The 16,907-nt window shown below is 38.1% G+C and overlaps 1 protein-coding gene across 9 annotated transcripts in view; it reads right to left on the reverse strand.

The window, feature by feature from the left end:
* The window catches only part of MCF2L2 (MCF.2 cell line derived transforming sequence-like 2), a 333,832-nt gene that overhangs the window by 149,996 nt on the left and 166,929 nt on the right, over positions 1-16,907 (reverse strand). For all 9 annotated transcript variants that reach the window (XM_051983258.1, XM_051983256.1, XM_051983259.1 and 6 more), the window contains one exon: positions 9,044-9,147. In XM_051983258.1, coding sequence (XP_051839218.1) covers positions 9,044-9,147 — 104 coding nt within the window. The remainder of the gene's footprint in view (positions 1-9,043; positions 9,148-16,907) is intronic.

The raw sequence follows: 16,907 nt of genomic DNA on the forward strand, positions 1-16,907 counted from the left end.
TGCTGGCATATATAACAAACAGAAGCTTCTCAGAATAGAATGAAGGAGAGTGGGGAGGTAGGGAGAAAAAAAGGGAAATGGAATGGTTCATTAATTTGTGAACTTAAAAAAAAATTGTGTTGCACTATAATTGATTTCCTTGGTAATTCTATGTATTTTATTGGGATCAATTGGGGCGACACTGGCAGAGGAGTGCCCTGCACAATGTGGCCACATCAAAGAAGGTGCTCTATGAGCAAAGAATTGCAGTAGCCCAAAAGAAAAGCAAGTTTGGAGACATCTCCATCCCCAGTGATCATAAGGACTATTTGTACCCTTCCAGTCTTCCAAGATCAAATTGGTTTTGTCAACCACAGTCGCACACATTGTACCTTAACCCCATAATTTTGTCATTTTGGTCCTCTTTAAGAGCAAAGGACAACCCCCATTTTCTTTTATCCATTTAAAAATATTATTCTTAGAAGAGGTTCATGTCACCAAAAAACTTAAAGGAGCCCATGAGGAGAAGAATGGCAGGGGCCTTGGAAATGAGTTAAGCATTTCACCAAAAATCTGACAGATGTGCCCATTTCTCTTCATGCTGATCATCCACCTCAGTGATTAAGTTAGCAAGATTCAGATTATAGCAAAACACTTTTCATATGTGTTCACTAATAAAGCATTCATTTTAGAAGCATAAGAAATAAAGAACTTCAGATCTAAGTTATTAGACTAGTTTGAAATTATAAAATCAAAAAGCCTAATCTACTCCACTTAAAGAGTCATCAAAAAATTAGCACAGATCAGTGATAAGACTTTGGTCTAAAAATTAATCCAGGTTTGCTAAATTTAGCACTGACAAAATGGTAACCACACCAGTGGGAGTGGGACCAGAAACTTGCACCCTGACCCCCAACATCCCTGGGGGGAAAAGCATCTCTATGGGGTATTCTGATGCCAAAGAGTAGTAGAATTCCTATTTGCTTACCACATGAATCTTTTTATGTACCATCAGGCCTATGTGAGTTATTGTTCATTCTAGGACTTTTTAAGAGATATTAAAAATATTTCAGATAGTTTAAGAAGACTTCAATACACAGTAAATATAAGAAAAATTTAATGGATTTTGCTTGTTTCAATCTGATTCTAATTAATTTTTAAAAGAAAATTGATGTTTAAAATAAACAAAGAAGACTTCAATACATACATAACTGAATTCCAGAATGATTTCTCCAAGGCAGGAAAAAAATGATTCTGAAACCTAATTGTGAATTCTGGGGATTATATTTCTAGACAGACAGCACACTTCCTATTTTGGGCAAGAGGGAAATTATTGTGAGGTCTAAGCCATAGGTAGATTTCCTGCTGATGCAGAAGTTTTAGAAGGAGACAACAGCAAAAGAGTTATTATTACTGGCAGCAGCATAATGCTTGATAATTTTAATAGAAACTAATAATGGGATGGGGTGGGGTGGATGCAATGACTACTTTTCCCTGATTCTTCCCACCTGCTAAAAAAAATTCTGATGGGACTGAATGTTCTGGACTTTCCTTTGAGAACTATGGGAAATCTTCCAGAAGGTTTAACTCACCCAACTCCTTCCCCACTTGCCTGTTGCTGTAGGTTGCTTTGTTATATGGTCTCCTCCATTTCTTAAAACTATTTCAATTTCCAGTTTTTCTTTCATGTGGAAATGATGTTCAGTGAACTACTGTATGATGCACACATGTATACTTTTATGTACTTGAGGGAGAGATTAGTTGGGAATTCACACAATTCAACTAGAATGAATGTTCTTGGTTCAAAATAATTAAGGTCCTTCTCACTTGGGGGTTCTGAGCTCTAATTGTAAGAATCTCTTAAGGTTCTTGATGCTTATTGCAAACAGAAGTTCCTAAAGAGCAGATGAACCATGAAAATTAGGACCATTGAAGTCCTGGGATTAAGGAATCAGAACCATTGTCCTCCAGGGGTTAAGGATTAGTTGTTGAATTTCAATCAGGGGTTTGGGTTGGATTAAGAGAGTGCCATACCTTCCAGGCCATCAGAAGGCAGGGAGGAGAAAAGTTTTATCTGGAAAATCTTCCCTTCCACAGGTTCATGTTGGGAGAGAAAGGGATTATCCTCTTGTTGATATTTAGAAAAGTTAAATTTGGCAAACAGTGGCTAACTCTTGACTCAAGTGTCAGAGAGAGGGAGGCAAGACAGAAAGGCTGTTAGGAAAGAATCCAAAATGAAATTTGGGTTTAGTAGAATCTCTGGGGTTCTCTAAGTATACCATCATATCATTTGCAAAGAATGATAATTCGGTTTCCTCCTTACCTAATTCTAATTTCTTTAATCTAATTTTTTTCTCTTATTGCCAAAACTAGCATTTCGATAGTGGGCAACCTTGTTTCACCTCTGATTTTACTGGGAATGGCTCCATTTTATTCCCATTACATATGATTTGCTGATGGTTTTAAATAGATGCTACTGACTATTTTAAGAAAAAGTCCATTTATTCCTGTATTCTCTAGTGTTTTTAATAGGAATGGATGTAGGATTTTACCAAATGCTTTTTCTGCATCTATTGAGATGATCATATGGTTTTTGTTAACTTGGTTATTGATAAAGTTAATTATGCTAATAGTTTTCCTAATATTGAGCCAGCCCTGCATTTCTGTTATAAATCCTACTTGGTCATGGTATATTATCCTGGAGATGATTTTCTGTAATTTCTTGCTAATATATTATTTAAGATTTTTGCATCAACATTCATTAGGGAGATTGGTCTATAATTTTCTTTCTCTGTTTTTGTCCTACCTGGTTTAGGTATCAGTACCTTATCTGAGTCATAAAAGGAATTTGGTAGGAGTCCTTCATTCCCTATTTTTTCAAATAGTTTATATATTATTGGAGTTAATTGTTCTTTAAATGTTTCGTAGAATTCATATATAAATCCATCTGGTCCTGTGGATTTTTTCTTACGGAGTTGATTAATAGCTTGTTCTATTTCTTTTTCTAAAATGGGACTATTTAAGTAATTTATTTCCTCTTCTGTTAATATGAGCAATCTATGTTTTTGTAAATATTCCTCCATTTCACTTAGGTTATCAAATTTATTGGCATAAAGTTAGGCAAAATAACTCCTAATTATTGCCCGAATTTCCTCTTCATTAATGGAAAGTTCTCTCTTCATTTTTGAGACTAACAATTTGATTTTCCTCTTTCTTTTTTCTAATTAAATTAACTAAAGATTTGTCTATTTTGTTTTTTGTTTTTTAAAAACAAAACAAAACAAAACAACTCCTTGTGAATGATTCCAGCCATTCTGGAGAGCAATCTGGAATTATGCCCCCAAAGTTATCAAACTGTGCATACCCTTTGATCCAGCAATGCTACTACTGGGCTTATCCCCCAAAGAGATACTAAAGAAGGGAAAGGGACTGTATATGCCAAAATGATTGTGGAAGCCTTTTGTAGTGGCTAAAAACTGGAAAATGAGTGGATGCCCATCAATTGGAGAATGGTTGGGTAAATTGTGGTATATGAATGTTATGGAATATTATTGTTCTGTAAGAAATGACCAGCAGGATGAATACAGAGAGGCTTGGAGAGACTTACATGAACTGATGCTAAGTGAAATGAGCAGAACCAGGAGATCATTATACACTTCAACAATGAAACTGGATGAGGATGTATTCTGCTAGAAGTGGATTTCTTCGACAAAGAGAAGATCTAATTCAGTTTCAAATGATCAAGGATGGACAGAAGCAGCTATACCCAAAGAAAGAATACTGGAAATGAATGTAAACTGTTTGCATTTTTGTTTTTCTTCCCAGGTTATTTTTACCTTCTGAATCTAATTCTTCCTATGCAACAAGAGAACTGTTCAGTTCTGCACACATATATTGTACCTAGGATATACTGTGACATGTTTAACATGTATAGGATTGCTTGCCATCTGGGGGAGGGGGTGAAGGGAGGGAGGGGAAAAGTCGGAACAGAAGTGAGTGCAAGGGATAATGTTGTAAAAAATTACCCAGGCATGGGTTCTGTCAATTAAAAAATTATAATTTAAAAAAAAAAAAACTCTTAGTTTTATTTATTAATTCAATAGTCTTTTTACTTTCAATTTTATTACCATTTCCTTTTATTTTTAGAATTTCAAGTTTGGTATTTGATTGGGGATTTTTAATTTGTTCTTTTTCTAGCTTTTTTAGTTGCAAACCCAATTTATTTATCTTCTCTTTCTCTATTTTATGCAAGTAAGCCTCTAGAGATATGAAATTTCCCCTTATTACCACTTTGGCTGCATCCCACAAATTTTGGTATGTTGTCTCATTATTGTCATTCTCTTGGATGAAATTATTGATTGCATCTATGATTTGCTGTTTTACCCATTCTTTAGGATGAGATTCTTTAGTTTCCAATTACTTTTTGGTCTATTTTCCCCTGGCCTTTTATTGAATGTAATTTTATTGCATTGTGATCTGAAAAAAATGCATTTAGTATTTTTACCTTTCTGCATTTGATTTTTAGATCTTTATGTCCTAATATATGGTCAGTTTTTGTATAGGTTCCATGAATTGCTGAGATAAAAGTGTACTCCTTTCTGTCTCCATTCAATTTTCTCCAAAGATCTATCATATCTAACTTTTCTAACATTTTGTTTACCTCTTTAACTTCTTTCTTATTTTGTAGTTTGATTTATCTAGTTCTGAGAGAGCAAGATTGAGATCTCCCACTATTATAGTTTTACTATTTCTTCTTGCAGCTTTCTTAAGAAGTTTGGGTTTAAGGAGTAAAATCACCTTGTCCAATAGTGATCTCACTTTGAAGGGATGTGTGCAGGTTGGAGGAGACAGGGGAAGAAGTTGTGAACAGCAGAAACATAGTTAATGGATGAAAGGCAGGCTAAGAAAATCTACGATCTTTTTAAACATGTCATAATGAAAAGAACAGCAGGTTCCAAATCTGAAAGCCTGAGTACCATTCTGGCTTTGCTATTTAATACCTATGTGGTTCTGAGCAACTCAGACCACCTTTCTAGATTGTTTCTTCACTTGTTTTATTGTCTGGACTCTATGATATCAAAAGTCTTTTCTGGTTCTAAGTCCTACAATCCAAGGGGTGAGAGATCCACCTCCTTTTACTCCTCTCTCTCCTCCAGCCCTTCTCTCTAACCTTTATCTGCCACAGATGGTTTCCATTAGCCATCCTGGAGGGTTTAAGAAAAGCCTGGATAGGGGAGGAGGAGAGAGGACCTTTCTTAGATGATTTCTCCTGACTTTTCTGTCTCCGACTCCAGCTTCTCAGCCAGTCTCTGTGGGTGGTCTCTTGCCTTTGGAGACAGTACAACCTCCTGGCAAGTTTTGTCAATTTTAGTTCTCTGGAATTCCATTAAAATGAATAAGAAAGAAGTATTTAAAAAAAAAAAAAAAAAGCCTGGTCTCAAGCCCAGAATGTGATCACCCAGCGTAAAACTCCTCCACTGACTATATGATACCCACAATGTCCTTATGAGTATGGCACCTCAGTCAAGGAGGGAATGGCAATTAGCTGAGCAAACATTAGCCACGACCCTGGGGACACTAGCCCTGACCAAGTCCCTTTGGTCAATTGTTCTAAGGGCAGCCAAACCCTTTGAGTGCCTTTTCCCACATGTGTATCTTACCATGTACCTCCCTGCCAATCTGGTCTAAGTTTATATCCACTTTTTACAAGGCCTTGAATTAGCTGTAAAAATGTAGCAAGGCCCACTATATCTAGTATTTCCTTTACAGGGGATAGGATAAGGGGCTAGTCAATGTTCTGTTCCTGTACCCACAATACCTTATGTTTCCATTATGAACTATGAGGATGGGCATGGGGCTAATCAATGACTAATTTTCCTATATTCAGATTGCTTTTAACAAAGATCCGGGTTAAGGATATTTGGAATTTGACTAACACTTTGGTTTTAATTGGAATCTTCAATATTCCCCTGCTCTGCTGAGAAGAAGCATTTTCTGGGCTGTTGGCCAAGTGGGCAGTAGGGGCTAAGCTGCACTGAAAAAGTGGGCCCAAGGGTCATTCTTGCTCTGTGTCTCGGAGCATCACCCTCACGGTCCACTTAAATCTCCCAGGCTTCTATTCTTCACTTCTTGGACCATGGAAATAATAATGAGTGTTTGTTTGCTCCAGCTCTTGGAGACAGACTATGGCTGCAAGCAAACAGCAGGGGAAAAACAAAACAAAACAAACAAAAGAAACCCCACACATTACAGAAAGCTGTCTTTAATATTGCATAGTCTTGAGGTGAGCATTTATTTATAAGAGTATATTTGAAAACAGAAACAAATATGAGAATGAGTCTCTTCTTCTGTCTACCATAGAGTCTTTCGATGGAAAATATTCACTCTTAAAAGAAAAAAAATCAAAGGTGGAGGGGGTGGGGTATAGGGTACCAGGATGGGAGTAGGTCCTTACGTGCTAAAAATTGGGTGAAGAGAAAAATCAACTGAAAGGGAACATCATAGCACTAAACTTCAGTCTAAAACAATATTCAAACAATAGGAGAGGAAAGGAAGGAAAGAAAATTCTAGGGGGTTTGGGGCTCAAGGATTTCCCGCCCAGTTCTAAGCCTTAGCTACTGAGGTGATTTAGGGTGAAGCCTTTTTTTTTTTTTTTTCTGTGCCATTAGTTCCCTAATCTGTAAAATGGGAACGAATAATAAAGACATGTTTCTGGAAACTGTCTGAAAACAAATCCTCAGAGGCTCTGTCTGGAAGAGAAGGACTTTGTATTATGGACCATTTGCTTTCCATAAAATGAATTAAAATAGCAATATTCGTGGCTGGATAGTTTCCAAAAGAATTCACTGTCATTCCAAATCTTTCACAGTAATTCTAGAATCAATAATTGGCCCTGAGGAAGTGTTCCTCTGTTGTTGATTGACTGATGGATTCATTGCTTTCCTATGGGGGCCTCTGAGAGCTTAAATGTCAGTCCTTGGGAGCATTCTTGTACAGATGCAGGTCATGGACTGTATCCCTTCTGATTTTACAGATGGGGAAAGTGAGGCACAGAAACAGGCAGTGACTTACCCTAGATCACACAGAAAGTCAGTGACAAATGCATGAGCCTTCAGGGACAGGGGACCTGGGCATCTGGTTTGCCCTCCAGAGCATGCATTCTCCCAGAAGCACAAAAGAGCAAAAGGAGATTTTGAAGTTGTGTTGAAAGGTATGAATCTAAAAAAGTACTTAATATCATTTTTTAAAAAAACCCACAAAGATTGTGTGATGATCAATTATGATAAATTTAGTTCTTCCAGCAATGTAGTGATTCAAGGCAATTCTAAAAGACTTTATATATAAAAATGTCACCTGTATCCAAAGAAAGAACTATGGAGACTGAATGTCTCCATTCTATTTTGATTTTTCTATTTCTTATTGTTATCTCTTGGTTTTTCCTTTTTATTTTAATTTTTCTTTCCCAATATGATTCATATGGAAATGTTTTAAAAAACAATAAACAGAACCTTTCACTTTGCATAAAAAAACACAGATATGAAAGACATAAATAGAAAATCTTCATATTTAAATTTTAGATGAAAAAATATGAGTTGCCTTTGGCAATGGCTAGATCGAGATGATCACAGATTTAAGAGCTAGTTGGGAACTTGGAGATCCATTGTCCAGTCATTCTCTCCATGTGAAGCTCAGAGAAGGGAAGTGATTTGCCCATCCTCTCACAATGGAAAAAAGCAGAGGATTGGAACCCAAACCTTCTAAGTCCAAATCTAGCGTTCTTTCTTTTGCACCATTCTCTTTTTTCAGTGGAGTGGCTAATAATGGCTTCTTTCAGATGTGAGGTCAGGAGAGGGATAGTGGCCAGTGCTCAGTCATCAAAGAACAGCAATGGAACTAAGGGCTCCCACAACAACCCAGAGTGGGCAAGAATGTTTGAAGGTTCTCTGTTCTCTATTCAGGGATGCCCCCAGATGCAGAAGAGAGAGATGTCTTAGAAAGATGTCTATCTGCTTTACTAGAGTAATTGTTGATTTTATATGACACTTTGAAGTCTGCAGAAGACTTTGTGGACCTTGTAGGTACTCTGGATATTCTCGTTTCCATTTTACAGACGAGGAAACTGAGGAAAACTCAAGGAAACCAAGTGACTCACCCATAGTCACTCTGCTATTAAGTGTCTTTAAGGTGAAATTTGAACTTGCTGACTAGCACTCTACCCCTTATGACATGCTGCTTGGGTGACATGGTCCTAAAACATAAAACAAGCATTCGTTCAGAGAACACTTAGCCACTTAATGACATGATTATGTCTTCTGGGTGTTTCTCAGCTCCCAAAACCTTTGGAAATGAGTCTCAGGACACATCCATGATCCGGCACAACTAATACTTGCAGTAAAGCCTTAGTTCTTGTTTATGAAAAAGGAAAAGGGAGGTGATGTGCTGTGGGAAGCTCGGGGCTCCTTTGGAGAAGTGGAGGAGTTACAATCATAGTAAAGAGATGAATAATTCAAGCTTAAACAGGCTGAGTAAGGGAGTGATGATACTGCAGGAGCCCCATTAAATTAAACATGGAGTCTGATTACAGAAAAGGCGAAAAGGAAACGGAACAAGGAGATACGACCGTTCTTAGTGGGGATTTGATAGTGGAGGCGTCCACAACCAAATCTTTTTGTAAAACATAGAGAAACAACAAGCTGGCATCTGTGTGATTTCATAAAGTGTCAGAATGATTGATCTTAGAGCCCATCCAGTACAATCTCTTTATTTTACAGAGGGATTGAGTGATTTGCCCAACGTGGCAGAGTTGGGACTAGAACTAAAGTCTACTGATTCCCCAGTCAGAACATTTCTCATCGCACTGCCTTAAATCTGTGGCAGGATCCCATTGCTTTTTACAACAACAAAACAAAATCTTGAGGTATGTATTCGCTGGCTGAATACAGAGCCCACAATGGGTGAGGATGATGACAGCTAGAAGGTGTTTTGTCACCAGTTTTGGATGGATGGATGGATGGTCTTCTTTCCCACCAAAGTTTGTGTTTCAGAAACAAAAAGGTGGTCTTACCTTAATCCCACCTTTGGGTTTCTTGATGCTTTTCTTTTTCAACAACTCTGCTTCATTGACTGTCTTGGGAGGACAAGGAACTTCAGAAATCCTCCTACTGGGAGCTGAGAAAACAAAGAAAAACCTAGATTAATTTGACCATGAATATGGCATAATGGCACCACAGGGCTAATGACTTTATCTGCTTTCTTGAAGTACTGAAATAGCCTCCTGGTTAGTCTTTGCATATATAGCCTTTCCCTTTCCAATCCATTCATCTATAGTTGCCAAATTGATATTTAAAACATGTGGGTCCAGCTGGGAGCAGCTAGATGTCACAGTGGATAGAGCACTGGCTCTGTAGTCAGGAGGACCTGAGTTCAAATCTAACCTCAGACACTTAACACTTCCTAGTTGTGTGACCCTGGGCAAGTTACTTAACCCTAGTTGCCTCACTATCCCCCCCCAAAATATGAATCCAAACATTATCACTTTCCTATTCTAGAAGCTTCAGAGATTTTCTCATCACCTGATTATCTTTATTGCTTATTAAAAATAAAACAAAGCAAAATCCTCTAAGCCCTCCCATCTCCTCAACCTATCCTCCTTTATCCATCCTTCCAGTCTTAGGTAAACCACCAAAACCCAGTGCCTCCACTTTCTCGACTTTCACTCACTTTTAAGCCCTGGAAGCATCTGACCCCCTCTCTTAACTGAAACTCCTCTTCAAGGTTACTGCCAAATTGAATGGCTTTTTTCTCAGTCCTTCTAGACTTCTGTTTAACATTTGACACTGTTGACTGGCCCCTCCTTGGGGATCCCCTCTCCTCTCTGGGTTTTTATGACACTGCTCTCTTGGTTCTCCTCACATCTCTTTACTTGTTCCTTTTTCAGACTTTTTGGCTGGTCCTTCATCCACATTACCACCTAATTATGGTCATAGCCCAAGACCCTCTCTTGGCCCTTGGCTATCCTCTCTATAAGAATTCTCTTCCTCTTATTGGTTCTCATAGGTTGAATTATTATCTCTCAACTCCCTTTTTCTATAAAATTCTTTTTAATTGCAGTCACTTTTCTTCTATTTGACCTAGAAATTGCTCTCTTTTACATAGATATATGACTCCCAAGCTAATATATTTCATCTTAGTCTTTCACCTGAGATCCATTTCAACATCTCCAAATGCTCACTAGATACTTCCAACTTTACATACATAATCAACCGGCCCAAAGCTGAACTCATTTTCTTTCTCCCCTAAATCCTCCCATATTCTGAACATCCTCATATCTGTCAAGTGCATTACTATCCTTCTAGTTATCCACGTTTCCAATCTGGCCAATGTCAATTTTTGTTATTACTAACTAGAACAATAATTAAAAACTTCAGAATTATTTTAAAATTGTGAGCAAAAAAGGAATGCTACATTTGTGTCAACTGTGGGAAGGCACAAATTGAAGAAATTGTTAAACACCAAAGTGCATCTGATTATGTCCAAAGTTAAATAGAATTTGCTCAACAAAAACAATTATCTCTGAAACAAAAAGAAATAATAGGGAAAATATTTATAGCAGTAGATGGAAGTTGTAAAGACACAAATTCAGACTTGAGGTCAGGAAATTTTCTCCACAATTAGGAATGGGCTGCCTTGGAAGTCAGTGGGAAATCAGAAAGCCAGCTTCCTTCAGAGCTCCCTCTGGATCTTAGTATATTCCTTTTATTGAAATAACTTTGCATTAAATTGTATTCACTCATCTGCATGGTTATTATATCATTTTCCATAAGATAGAAACTCATCAAGGGGTAGAAAGCTTTTACCTTTGTCTCTGTATCCTGAGCCTACATATACAAAAGATGCTTAATAAGTGACTGTTAATTCGATTTTAAGATTTCCAGTGAGAATGAATCCACTGGGACCTCGGAGGAAGCGCATGATATTTTGTAATGGTTCTGATAGTTCAATTTTTCAATACACCAAGCCTGGATTTGCCCCTTTGTATCGTCCACTTTCACTGAACTGAGTTCTTCCCTCTGTATTTAAATAGAAAAAACTGAATCCTTCTTCCACATAATAATCCCTCAAAAATTCAAAGATAACTTATCATGTCTTTTCTAGCTCTCTCTTCTTCAGGCTAAACACCCTCAATTTCTTCAATAGACCCTCATACTCAAGGTTCTCCACCACCCTCATTATCCTTTCTGGACATCCTCCATCTTATCAAGGACCTTCCTAGAATGAGATGTCCAGGACTGAACGTGGGACTCCAGGTGTGGTCTCATTTGGGCAGAGGACCAGGTCACCTCCAGGTTCTTAGAAGCTCTCCATGGCTCAGAGTAGCCTCAGACCACATAAGCATAAGGTCCATGGCAATGGATACCAAACCTGGAACCCAGCAGAAATTCCACCTGGGTTGGATGAGTCAATGCTGAATTTTAGAAGAAACTTTACCACGTGGGGGCTAGAATGAAGCTCTCTGATCAATGATAGCACAATGTAAACATGACACCAGTTGCTGCTCTCAGAAAGGCTAATGCTGACAGGCTAATGGAAGAGACCACTTGGCTATAGCTCAGAGAGAGAGACAGAGGCAAGAATGAGAGAAGCCTTCACAGGAATGGGGTCTCCAGAGCTTTTATGGACAGAAGATTGTCACTTGCCACTTTAGGACCTCATACTCTGATGGTAATCTTTGGTAAAAAAAAAAAAAAATTGGGGCTTACATACCCAGGTTCCCAGTGTTTAGAATAGCACTTGACATACTTAAGTACACACAATAAGTAATTGCTAATTGTCATATTGTTGTTATCCTAATATTTCCTTAATTATGTAAGCTAATCATAAATCAGATTAAAATGCAATTGGCAAATAGTTACAAAATTAATAAAAATACAATAAAAGATAGTTAACATTGCATTTTAAAACTGCCAACATATAGCCTGCTTCTTGTAGAAGATTTAGTGGCCCTCATTTTTATTTGACATCCCTGGAAGAGGCAACTGTCTAAAATACACCCTGATAAAGAAGGTGTTTATCTATAAGGGTGGAAGGAAATTGCTCACCTATCAGTCCCACTATAATAAAATTATAGGCCCAATTCCTATTCCTTTCTATATGATCAGATTTTATTTTATTTTTGCATTTTGTCTACATCTTTGCTTTTTTGTGTGGCTTCAATATTAATAAAATAAGCTGCAAATTTAATAACTTATTTAATAGTAGAAGGTCAAGGGATTTAAGAGAGAGAGATAGGAGTAGGATATTTCTCCAGTTGATTAAATAAAATGACAAATAATCATGGAGGCAGAAGCGTTGTGAAAGATATGTTCAAGTTGTGTTAATCAAGAAATATATATAAACATGCCCCCAGATTAATCTAGAGTTTGGGACATTATGAAACTAATTCAATTAAAATTTAATGGGATTAGTTTAATTAAATTACAACTCAAGTAGCCAGCTAAGAGGAATTGATCCTAATGCTTGAATACTTGCTATAATGGACAGAGCAGCCAGGGCCTGGATCCTGTTCCTGAGTTTAAATCTGACTTCAGACACAGCTGTGTGACCCTGGGCAAATTACTTAACACTTTTTGCCTCAGTTTCTCATCTGTAAAATGAGATGGGGAAGGAAATGGCAGACCATTCCAGTATCATTGCCAAGAAAACTTGGAAGGGATGGACAGAAAAAATGACTGAACAAAACATGGAAAATACTCACAGTCATCAGTTACAGATTCATGAACTTGTCACCAAAAAAGCAGAAAGCCAAAGAGCTACCAACTGAACCAACCAGCAATGTGGGGGCCTAGCAAAAGCTCCACTCAGTACTTTTGTGACGGCCCCAGGGCAGCCCTGGAGGAGCAGGGCTGGGCTTCGGAACCTCTAAAGCTCAGTGTTTTCCTTACGCCTATGTACTCTGTGCTCCAAATTCTAGGGGGTCCCAGGGAGCTAGCTGGTTTTGAGGTCCCCTGGCCCTCAGGACAGTTCAGGAGCTTTCTTATAAGACAAGCAGGAAATGATGACTCGCTCAGATAAAAGCCATCACATGAAAATGAGACAGAAAAGTCAGCAAGATTACGGGAGAAATCTGAAGAGAGAGCCCAGCCTGTGGGATGAAATACCCGGCGGATGCTTGTGCCAGCTGCTGCCATGCTTTCTACATCACCACCATCACAAAGCAGCAATCTGGGCAACCTGCCTGAACACCTGAGTGCTGATGCACTGACTGCTGTCTGAACGTTCATCAGAGAAGGTTCTCTGGAGAAAGCAGGTCTTGCACTAGATCTTCAGAGGGAAGAGATGTGCTGGGTCAGGCACATTATGGGGCAAAGAGAAATAAAGAAGTGAATAACTTGGGCCTCACTTCATCCCTAAAGAATGGATTCAAATTCAGGTAGAAGAGGACAAATCACTGGAAACTAGGTGGGGAAGGGGGGAATGAGTTATAGGACATTGATGAAATGATGTCATAGATAATTATGAGAGGGATGGTTTCAGGCAAAAAAAAAAACCTAACAACTAAAAACTGAAACTTGTATGATCTGAGATAGAGAAATCGATGGATAGATGAATGGATGGATGATGGATGGAGGGATATAGATAGATAGATAGATGGATAGATGAATAGATAGTAGATGAATGGATATATAAATAGATGGGTGGATGAATGGATGAATGATGGATTAATGGATATATAACTAGGTGGATAGATGAAAGGATGGATGATGGATGGATATATAGATAAATAGATGGATAGATGAATGGATGGATGATGGAAAGATAAATATATAGATAGATGGATGAATGGATGGATGTTGGATGGATGGATATAAATAGATAGATGGATAGATGAATGGATGGATGACTGATGGATGGATATATATATAGATAGATGGATCAATAGATGAATGGATGGATGGGTGGATGTTTGATAACCTTATTGTAAAGATAAACAGCTCTGAAAGACTTAAGATCAATTCAATGATTAACCATAATTCCAAAGAATCAATGAACCTACTTCCTGAAAAAGAGATGATGGACAAAAGGTACAGGAGATGTCCATTTTTGGACATGAACAGCTTTGAGAATTTGTTTTGCTTGACTGTCATATTTGTCATAAGGATTTTTCCCCTTTGTTTTTCAATGAGGGTTAAAAGAGAGAAAAAAGAAATGCTTGTTAACTGAAAAAATAAAAGTTGCATTAAAAAATAAACTGAGGGCAGCTGAGTGATGTAGTGGTTAGAGAACCGCCCTCATGTCAGATGAACCTGAGTTCAAATCTGGCCTCAGACACTCAACAGCTGTGGGATTCTGCTCAAGTCACTTGACCCAGATTGTCTTTTTAAAAACTTGAGGCAGGGAAGAGGAAGAAAATGAGGAAAGGTGGAAAACAATGATCTTATTAGTGAGTTCATCCCAGGAATGTGCACTTGAGGAAGTTCTCACTGCAGCCATCCTTATTCCAGTTCTACTCCCAAGGACTCCCTCACCTTCTTCTCTATCTCTGTCCCAGTATCTCTCTCAAGGCTCCATGGTTTCCCAGATCTAATTGATGAATCTGTCCCAGAAACTCTACTTGTAGAAGCACCGACTAAGCCTTTGCAGCCCATGGATTCTTTTTCTGTGTCATCTTACCCTATTAGAATGTAAGCTCCTTGAAGCTAAGGGCCGTCTTTCTTTTTCTTCTGTATCTCCATTAACTTAACCCAAAACCTGCACATATAAGTACTTAATAAATGTTTGCTTTTCCTCCTCTTCCTTCTCCTTCCCCCCTCTTCAATCCCTCTCTTCTCTCTTTTTTTTTCCCTAACTCCTTCTCTTGATAAGGTCTTCTGTGTTGGGCGTGCTTGGAGGAATGGAGAAAAATTCATCCCTGAGGCAGGTAGGGAGGAGTCACTGATAGAGATCTGTTGAGCTCTGTGAGCGTTCTACTTTGCCATACCCTGCCAGAAATCCCAGGCATGTCCCTGAGGTTAAATCTTCCCTCTAACACTTATCTGTGGGCCACCCCTGGCTGCTGCCTTCCTTTGGGTCAGTCCTCCACAGCATTCTACCTGTGGTATTGACATAAATTGAGATCTTCACCCCCCCCCCCCCCCCCCCACACACACACAAGCCTGCAAACTCCCAGTTTAGTAATCTTATTCAATTGGAGATCTTGGTCAATCATCTTTCATTGAATTGTCACAAAAACTCTCAGAGGCTCAAACTCCCAATTAAATAATCTCATTCAGTTTTAAATTGAATTGAAAATCAGTCTCTTGGGAGTTGGCCCCCCAAATATCAAAGCAAATCCCAATATATCTAGGGCTACATGCCCAGATATCTCCATAGAACTCCTAGACAGGATGATGCTTGCCAAAGAAAATGTTTTAGTGAGCTGTCCTACCAGGACTTTTTGCCCACTGGTGAAAATATTCTCTTCTCAGTATTAACCTTTGCTATCTTCCTAACAGGACCTTTTTGCCCACTAAGAAGTCTGTCCTCTTAGCAAGCTGGCTTCTCAGGGCCAAGAAATCCCTTTTTTGCCGCACAGATTTTGGGTTTTCAAATTCTTTCACATTGGATTTGCGCCTCCGACCAGAGGGGATCTCCCACCCCAATTCTCACACCTTATCACAACTACCACTAACCTCATCATTTGCACCTCATCAGTTATCTTTCCCCTGCCCCCTTCCCCATGTCAGGTGGTATTTCCCCTAACCCCACTATGCATCTCAACTCCACTTCTCCTCCTTACAATTAACTAACTCTTTTAGGGCTGAATCCCTTGCAGGGCCTAGTCTGCCAGCTAAAGACATGTCCCAACTTCATGGGGGCTCCCTTTCTACTAGGTAATTGTGAGTTCCCCTGAGGAACTTGTCTTTCATATGCTCTCCCAATTTTATTTCACATTTATCATTCCCTCTGTCTATTGTATCTCTTCATTTTGTCATTTATCAATCATCTAAAATAGTTTCTATGATTCTATTTGAGAGAATATATGTAAAGTGTTTTGCAAACCTTAAAATGCTATCTATTATTATTAGATTCTAGATGAACATGTTTCCTCATTCAGTTTACTTTTTTCATTCAAGTCAGAGACCAAAGTAGTATCTTTTACCTCTCTGAAAGTCCTTTTTTTATTACTCATTGGTGGCAATTTGTTTCCTAAGTTTACATGTTTTTCTTAAAAAATTATTTTTGGCTCATTAATCTTCCTAGATTTCTGTTCTAAGCAACATTATTTAGGGAGAGAGAGTTTATTTTCTAGTGGCTTCTTCCTGGTTGCCATTTCCCATTCAGGGAAATGCCTATTTAAATTTTCAAGGTTATGGAAATTTAACTGTTATATCTCTCTTAAGGGTAATGTGACTTACATGAATTAATAGTTAATATTACAATAGTAAGCTGAATTTTTCCATCCCTTCTGGAAGCTTTGAGGAAAGGAAACCAGAGCCAGAAACCTCCCAAGATAGTCTGAATTTCTGAAGAATAACTTTCAAATATACAGAATGAATAGGAGGAGCAGAAAGGGAAGAAGCAAAAAAATTAAGGAGGAAGAATAAAAATAGCCACCATTTATTTAGTACTTTACGAATTGCAAAACACTTTGCAAATATTATTTCATTTGATCCTCATATCAACCCTATGAGGAAGGTTTTTTCCCCTCTCTCATATTTTATATATTTTAATTTTTTTTCCAAATATATATAAAGATAGTTTTCAACATTCATTTTTGTAAGATTTTGAGTTCCAAATTTTTCTCCCTCCATTTCTTCCCTCTCCCCTCCCCAGGTTAGCAAACTATGTGTTATGGGTTATACATGTATAATTATGTTAAACATATTTCCATATTAGTTGTGTTGTGAAAGAAAAATCAAATGGGGAAAACCAAAGAAAGAAAAAAAACA

Source organism: Antechinus flavipes, chromosome 3, assembly GCF_016432865.1.
Source record: "Antechinus flavipes isolate AdamAnt ecotype Samford, QLD, Australia chromosome 3, AdamAnt_v2, whole genome shotgun sequence".
NCBI lineage: Eukaryota > Metazoa > Chordata > Mammalia > Dasyuromorphia > Dasyuridae > Antechinus > Antechinus flavipes.